The 8,659-nt window shown below is 46.8% G+C and overlaps 1 protein-coding gene across 1 annotated transcript in view; it reads left to right on the forward strand.

Moving 5' to 3' along the window:
- The first annotated feature begins 241 nt into the window (after window positions 1–241).
- Window positions 242–8,659, forward strand: part of LOC138854061 (fap1 adhesin-like) — a 31,298-nt gene continuing 22,880 nt past the window's right edge. Inside the window, exon 1 of the mRNA XM_070094799.1 lies at window positions 242–2,017. Within this exon, the coding sequence (XP_069950900.1) occupies window positions 1,910–2,017 (108 nt within the window). The 5' untranslated portion in view covers window positions 242–1,909. The remainder of the gene's footprint in view (window positions 2,018–8,659) is intronic.

Below are 8,659 nucleotides of genomic sequence, written 5' to 3' on the forward strand. Positions count from 1 at the left end.
AATGTGGTGTTGGCCTCGAGAGATCCCGTGCTAACTGCCGGAGAGCGTGAGGATAATAGCAGGTTAGGGGAGCAGGAAGCCGGGAAGAGGGGTTACGTTAGGGAGTGGGGAAAGGGGACCCTGGGAGAGGAGGGGAGAGAATTCGGGAAGGGTGGGGGTAAGGGAGACGGGGAGGGAGATGGGAGGAGGAGAAGGGCATATCGGTAGCGAGGACCAACAGCAGTGTGTGTGTTGGGGTGGTGTTGGTGGGGTGTAGACTCCCTCTCATCCGTCCCTCTCCTACTGCCCACTCCGTCTTTCTTTCTCTATCCCTCTGTCCGTAAAACTGTCACTTATCCTTCTCTCAGTCTGCGTCTGTTCTCCGAGGCCTGCCCCACGTGTTCTAGGCATCTTGAGTACCTTCCTGTAGTAGGAAAGTAAGGTCAAGCAACAGCAGTACACTGAACATCGAACTCAGAAAAACATTCTGAGCTCGAACACTTGAATAGTCCAATGTTAATGCTCCTGCCACGTTCTTCTCCAGTACCTGAATGCTCCACAAACCAGCGAGCAGAGTCCTAGAAAACAGCATTTTTTTTAGGAACACTGAGTGCTCTGTGTTATAACCTGTTGTGTGCCACAACCGACCGTCGACTGCCGCAACAGGCCGTCGTAATCCACGACCAGCCGTTGGATATCACAATAGTTCGGTGTAGTCTATACCTGGTCGTCGTGTTCCACAATAGGTCGTCGTGGTCAATATCCGTTTGTCGTGATCCAAAGCAGGTCGTCGTGGTCAATATCTGGTATTCGTGGTCCTCATCCAACAACCCAGACACTCGCTCCCACATATTGACAACCTGAACAGATCAGGCATGAGATGTCTTCGTTTAGGGAGACTGCTCACGCTTGGCAAAGATAGATTTTTGTTTCTTTGCACATAGCGTCTGCAGAGATCATGATATATAATTCCCCTGGCGACATATTGAGAGATGACATTACACAATGTGTAGTGATATATGAGAAAAGTAAAAAAAAAAATATAAGAAATGCAATTTTTAAAGTAACATAGGAGTGTTCCTATATGCGTATGTAGCATTACGAATTTACATTTCCTAAACACCTCAGACTGAATCTAGAGTTCTTACAAGTAAATACAAAAGTCATTAAGCAAAAGCTTTAGCAGTCAATACCAGATTCTCTATTAAGAACTTGCTGCAATGCGACTACCTCTAAGTCTAGATAACTGAGGCAAAACAATCGTATGTAGAAGATTTTTCTCCCGTAAGCATAGAGCAACATTCACAGCGAGTCGACAAAATGCTACAGTCAATGGTGACCTTTGGCAGGAGCGACGTGACCGAGGGAAGACCTCGTCGAGAGGTCTGCTCCAAGGTCACCTATCCTGCAACCGTGCAGCAGGCGAAGCAACAACAGAAGACAGCAACTGACAGAAGTAATAGACACAACAGGAAGGAGTAGTAGCCACAGAAAACAAGAGTCAAGTATACAGCAAATAATAACAGGAGACATCTCAGATAGGACCATCAAACAGAGGCTGCAACAACAGACAACAGACAGCAACATCAGCAGCTAACAGAAGCGATAGGCACAGCAGAAGGGAGAAGCAGCCAGAGAAGACAGGTGCAAAATACAAGGCAAGCAGAAGCAGAAAATTTCTCACAGGGGCCAGCAAACGGAGCAGCAACAGCAGAAACAAGCTTCCCATCAGATAAAACCAATAGGCGAAGCAGCAACAACAGAAACAGGAAAAGCCTCTCAAACAAGACCAGCAGGCAAAGCAACAGTAACAACAGTAGAAGACCTCCCGGATAAGACCAACAAACGAAATAGCAACAGTAACAACAGCAGGAGACCTCTGAGATAAGATCAACAAACGAAGTAGCAATATCAGACATCAACAGACAAGATGCAAGTGGGCAGGATCAGTGAGGGCTACAGCAGCCTAAAGGATGCTCACCTAACCCACTACTTTTCCCGAGCTGACGTCATTAGACATCTCGTGCAAATGGGACTGGTAGGTACACACGCCCACGCAAATCTTTTAACCTAATCACGGAACGGATGGGGTCTGAATCCCACTTACCATGGGTTTAGACCCCTCACTCATTCTGTGATTTGTTTCCAGTCGTGTTATTATGGTCTTCAAACCCATAACAGAACCCAAGAAACAAGCAAATCCAATCGGAAAAAAAAGCTAAGGGACGCAGCCAGTTCAATCGACCCTTACAGCCCCAAACAGGCGAATAAAAACTAGTTGAATATAGCTGGATAAGAATAATGCAACGAGATGGAGTGTAAATAGCTGAGCACGGTTAGGTGAGTACGCACTCTGGTGCGTACTCACCTAACCGTGCAGGAAGTCTTACATCTAGGACAGCTTGAAGGAACCTAATCAATGAAGCCAGTGGTATAAACAGGTGGAAGAGAGAGAGAGAGAGAGAGAGAGAGAGAGAGAGAGAGAGAGAGAGAAAGTGCTGAGCTAAGATTGACTAATCAATGCTTACATATTTGTAGGAACCTCCGAGAAACTTCTGGGATTATTCTTCCTGCTTCCATTTTCTTCCTTCTGCTTCTTCTTCTTCCATCTTTTTCTTTCCCTTCCTTCTTTTCTTCCTCCTCCTCTTACACAAACACAGTCTAACCATAATATAACTTACCTTTATCAGTACTGTTATTCACAAGAAAACAAATTTCCTACCAATTTCTTCTATTTGCAATATATCTTTTTTCAAAATTTTCTCTGAATGTGATATTGGAATCCATTTTTTTTTAAACTTTTCAATATAATTTTTTACATAACATTTAAATCAGATTGGAATGCCAATTTTTAACCCCCGTTTTCTTTAACTTCGTTTTCTTTCTCCTCGTTTTTTTACTTCCGTTTTCTTCAACCCAATTTCGTTACCCAGTTTCTCTGTTTCCTTTTCCAACCAATTACATCCTCGTAAATGACCTTCACCAGAGGTGTTAGACAGCCTCGTGAATGACCTTCACCAGGGCTGTTAGACAGCCTCGTGAATGACCTTCACCAGGGCTGTTAGACAGCCTCGTGAATGACCTTCACCAGGGCTGTTAGAAGCCTCGTGAATGACCTTCACCAGGGCTGTTAGACAGCCTCGTGAATGACCTTCACCAGGGCTGTTAGAAGCCTCGTGAATGACCTTCACCAGGGCTGTTAGAAGCCTCGTGAATGACCTTCACCAGGGCTGTTAGACAGCCTCGTGAATGACCTTCACCAGGGCTGTTAGAAGCCTCATGAATGACCTTCACCAGGGCTGTTAGACAGCCTCGTGAATGACCTTCACCAAGGCTGGTAGACAGCCTCGTGAATGACCTTCACCAGGGCTGTTAGACAGCTTCGTGCCAACAGGTTATTCATGGTTAAATTTGCTTCTCAGACGCTGAGTAAGAGAGGGAGATACGATAGATGGATGAAGAAGAAAGGAAGGAAGGAAGGAAGGAAGGAAGGAAGGAAGGAATGAAGAAAGGAAGAGAGGGAGGGAGGGAGGGAAGGGGGAAATAAAGGAGGGAGTAAGTAAATGAGTAAGTGATAATTACAGGGCGCACTTCAAGCAAGGATGGAGGGTGAGTAAACAATGAGAAAGAAAATGAATAAAAGAAAATAATAAGGGAACGAGGAAGAGGTAGAAGAGGCGAAGAAAAGAGGAAACAAGAGGACGGAGAGAAGAGGACAGTTGGTGCATAATGAGGGTAATAATCCGCAATAAATTTACGAAAATCTTCTGGAAGAAAGACTGGGCGTGTAAAGGGGGAAAAGGAGATGAGGGGAAGGAAGGTGGGGGAAAGGGAGGTGAGAGAAGAACAGGGAAATGTCTGGAAGAAATGGAAATAAAGTTAGAGTAAGGGAGCGCATGAAGGTAAGGGAGCGCATGAACGTAAGGGAGAGCAGGGAGGTAAGGGTGAGCAGGGAGGTAAGGGTGAGCAGGTAGGTCCCTGGCAGACAAGGAAGTAAGGTAAGGGAGTGCAGGTAGGTCCCTGGCAGACAAGGAAGTGAGGTAAGGGGGAAAGATGATGAGGGGAGAGGAAGGGGTGCCTGGCATGAGGGGGAGGGGAGGAGTGCCTGGCATGAGGGGAAGGGGAGGAGTGCCTGGCATGAGGGGAAGGGGAGGGGAGAGAAGGAAGGAAAGTCATGAGGAGAGCCACAAGGGGTCAGTGGACAACCTATTGATTACCTGAGTTAAACAGGTGAGTTCTCCCTTCCCTGTGTATGTGTATATGTACTCACCTATTTGTGGTTGCAGGGGTCGATTCACAGATCCTGGCCCCGCCTCTTCGCTGATTGCTACTAGGTCCTCTCTCTCCCTGTCCCATGAGCTCTATCATACCTCGCCTTAAAACTATGTATGGTTCCCGCCTCCACTACGTCACTTTCTAGGCTATTCCACAGCCTGACTACTCTATGACTGAAGAAATACTTCCTAACATCCCTTTGATTCATCTGAGTCTTCAACTTCCAATTGTGACTTCTTGTGTCTGTGTCCCTTCTCTGGAACATCCCGTCTTTGTCCACCTTGTCTATTCCGCGCAGTATTTTATATGTCGTTATCATGTCTCCCCTGACCCTCCTGTCCTCCAGTGTCGTCAGGCCGATTTCCCTCAACCTTTCTTCGTAGGACAATCCCCGTAGCTCTGGGACTAGTCTTGTTGCAAACCTTTACACTTTCTCTAATTTCTTGACGTGCTTGACTAGGTGTGGATTCCAAACTGGTGCTGCATACTCCAGTATGGGCCTGACGTAAATGGTATACAGAGTCTTAAACGAATCCTTACTGAGGTATCGGAACGCTATCCGTAGGTTTGCCAGGCGCCCGTATGCTGCAGCAGTTATCTGATTAATGTGGGCCTCAGGAGATATGCTCGGTGTTATACTCACCCCCAGATCTTTTTCCTTGAGTGAGGTTTGCAGTCTTTGGCCATCTAAACTATACTGTGTCTGCGGTCTTCTTTGCCCTTCCCCAATCTTCATGACTTTGCATTTGGCAGGGTTAAATTCAAGGAGCCAGTTGCTGGACCAGGCTTGTAGCCTGTCCAGGTCTCTTTGTAGTCCTGCCTGATCCTCATCCGATTTGATTCTTCTCATTAACTTAGCATCATCTGCAAACAAGGACACTTCTGAGTCTATCCCTTCCGTTATGTCGTTCACATATACCAAGAACAGCACAGGTCCTAGGACTGACCCCTGTGGAACCCCGCTTGTCACAGGCGCCCACTCTGACACCTCGTCGCGTACCATGACTCGTTGTTGCCTCCCTGTCAGATATTCTCTGATCCATTGCAGTGCCTTTCCTGTTATGTGTGCCTGATCCTCTAGCTTTTGCAGTAACCTCTTGTGAGGAACTGTGTCGAAGGCCTTCTTGCAGTCCAAAAATATGCAGTCGATCCACCCCTCTCTCTCTTGTCTTACTTCTGTCACCTTGTCATAAAACTCTAGTAGGTTTGTGACACAGGATTTTCCTTCCCTGAAACCGTGCTGGTTGTCAATTATACACTTGTTTCTTTCCAGGTGCCCCACCACTCTCCTTCTGATGATCTTCTCCATGACCTTGCATACTATACACGTTAGTGATACAGGTCTGTAGTTTAGTGCCTCATGTCTGTCTCCCTTTTTATAAATTGGGACTACATTTGCCATTTTCCATACCTCAGGGAGTTGCCCAGTTTCAAATGATGTGTTGAAGATCTTTGTTAATGGCTCACATAATATCTCTGCTCCCTCTTTAAGGACCCATGGAGAGATGTTGTCTGGTCCCACCGCCTTTGAGGTGTCAAGTTCGCATAGCAGCTTCTTCACCTCCTCCTTGGTTATATGTACCTCATCCAGCACTTGCTGGTGTGCCCCCCTGTTCTGATTTCCTGGAGTCCTACTGGTTTCCACTGTAAATACTTCTTTAAATCTTGTGTTGAGCTCCTGACATACCTCTTGGTCGTTTCTTGTGAATTCCCCATCACCCTTCCTCAGTCTGATTACCTGGTCCTTGACTGTTGTTTTCCTCCTGATGTGGCTGTACAACAGCTTCGGGTCAGTCTTTACTTTTGATGCTATGTCATTTTCATATTGTCTCTGAGCCTCCCTTCTTATCTGTGCATATTCGTTTCTGGCTCTTCGCTGATTTCTTTATTTTCCTGAGTTCTCTGTCTTCTGTACCTTTTCCATTCTCTAGTACACCTAGTTTTTGCCTCCCTACACCTTTGGGTGAACCAAGGACTCGTTCTGTTCTTCCCATTATTTCTGTTTCCCTTGGGAACAAACCTCTCCTCTGCCTCCTTGCATTTTGTTGCCACATAGTCCATCATTTCTTGTACTGGTTTTCCTGTCAGTTCCCTCTCCCACTGAATGTCTTGAAGGAAGTTCCTCATGCCTGAGTAGTTCCCCCTTTTGTAGTTTGGTTTTTCCCAGCCTATTCCTGCTACTCTCTCCACTTGGAGCTCAACTATGTAGTCGAAGCACAGAACCACATGATCACTAGCTCCCAGGGGCCTTTCATACATGATACCCTCGATGTCCGAGCTACTCAAGGTGAATACAAGGTCCAGCCTTGCTGGTTCATCCTCTCCTCTCTCTCTGGTAGTGTCTCTAACATGTTGATGCATGAGGTTTTCCAGTACCACATCCATCATCTTGGCTCTCCATGTTTCGGGACCCCCATGGGGCTCCAGGCTTTCCCAGTCAATCTCCTTGTGATTGAAATTGCCCATAACTAGTAACTTTGCTCCCCCATGTGTGCTCTCCTGGCCACCTCGGCTAGTGTGTCGATCATTGCTCTGTTGTTCTCATCGTATTCTTCTCTTGGCCTCCTGCAGTTCTGTGGTGGGTTGTACATTACTGCAATTACCACCTTATGTCCCTCAGACTGGATTGTTCCTACTAAGTAGTCCCTTTCGCCCGTGCCATCCATTCCTTCCATTTTCTCAAAACCCCACTGGTTTTTAATGAACAGTGCAACTCCTCCTCCCCCTCTCCTCCCTCTGTCTTTCCTGAGGATTTGATATCCGGATGGAAAGATTGAATCTGTTATTATTCTGGCGAGTTTTGTTTCTGTGAGTGCTATTATGTCTGGAGATGTCTCCTTGATTCTTTCGTGCCACTCCTCATACTTGTTTGTTATTCCATCCGCATTTGTATACCACACCTTCAACTTCTTTTCTAAGACTGTGGTCTGGGAGGTATATTGGAGTTGGGGAAGTGGGAGACCTGGTAAGGAACTATGGGTTGTTGCTGTGGGGGTGGAGTTTGTAATGTAGTGGGTGGGGGCATTGGATGTGGCATGGGTGTTTTGATTTAGAGTGTTTGGTTGCACTGGGGTTGACCTGGTTGGGAGGCTTCTATAGGAAGTTGTGAGGGAGGCTGTATTTGATCTTCTTCCTGGGTCTGGGATCTCCTGTCTGTCTTCTCCATCCCCTCTCTTTCCTCCTTTCGCCTTTGTACCATCTCTCTCAGTTTCTGCCTTTCTTCTTGTGTTCTGTCATGGTCGAGATACACCTTCCTGTATGCCGGCATGTCCCTTAATCGTGCTTTCTCCTGCAGGATCCTGGTCCGAGTCGCTTCTGCCTTGAAGGTCACTTTCACTGGCCCGGTTTTTTTTTTTACAAAGCCCCCTATTCTCCGAAAATTTTCCAGCTGGGTCATGTCGTCTTCTCCTATTGCTTTCATGATGCTTTCAATTGCTTTTTTTTCCCCTTGTTTTCTTGCTTCATATGTTTCCCCTTCAACTTCCTGGAGCCCATACACAAAGACTGACCTCACCCTTTCATTCTCCCACTGCATATCCCTGTGTATCCCCTCATTTAATTTGGTTTCCTCCACTGCAGCTTTCCTTTCTTCAGTTTCACTGGCTAATGTACTTGGGCTCAGTGGCCTGTCATTTTCCCTTCTCGGCTTTCCTTGGGCTCTGTTGTTGTCTGTTAGGGCCTCCACATAAAGCTTAGCTCTTTCATTTACTACAGTCTCCTCTGATAGAGCTTCTCCATGCAGTTGTGCCCCTTCTTTCCCTACAGTCCCCTTATTTGTGGCTGAGGTAGCAATCTCTGTTGTCAATCCCAAAATGTTCTTTAGTTCTTTAGGCTGTTTCAGATTTTTCAGTTCCTCTTCTAAACTTTGTATCCTAGCCTCTGCTGCTTTGACATGCACCTCCCACTTCCTGCTTTCCATATCTATCCTCTCTTCCATTCTCATGCTACGTTCTTCTAGTTTCTTTTCCCATTCATGATCCCTTTTTATGAGCTCTGCTGCCCAATCTTCCTTTGCAGCTTCCTCCTCCTGTCCCTTGGTTTTTCTTGTTGCTCTCTGGCAACCCATTTTTGTTTTATCCTGATTGCCTCAGAGTGGGAAACCTATGTAGTTCTGTATGTTAGGTTAGTAGTGTGTATGTCAGAGTGTGGGGGGGGGAGGTAGTGGAGGAACTGTGGCTATGTGGGAGAGGAGTGGGGAGTGGGGAGGGGGAGGGTGAATGGGGGAGGGGAGGGTGAACGAGGGAGGGGAGGGATCAGGGGAAGTAGTGAGATGTCGGTGGTGAGGGCGGGAGTGTATGTGTGAGTCTGGATATGTGTACTCACCTATTTGTGGTTGCAGGGGTCGAGTCTTAGCTTCTGGCCCCGCCTCTTCACCGGTTGCTACTGGGCTCTCTCTCCCCACTCC

This window comes from Cherax quadricarinatus, chromosome 48 (genome assembly GCF_038502225.1).
Source record: "Cherax quadricarinatus isolate ZL_2023a chromosome 48, ASM3850222v1, whole genome shotgun sequence".
Taxonomy (NCBI): Eukaryota; Metazoa; Arthropoda; class Malacostraca; order Decapoda; family Parastacidae; genus Cherax; species Cherax quadricarinatus.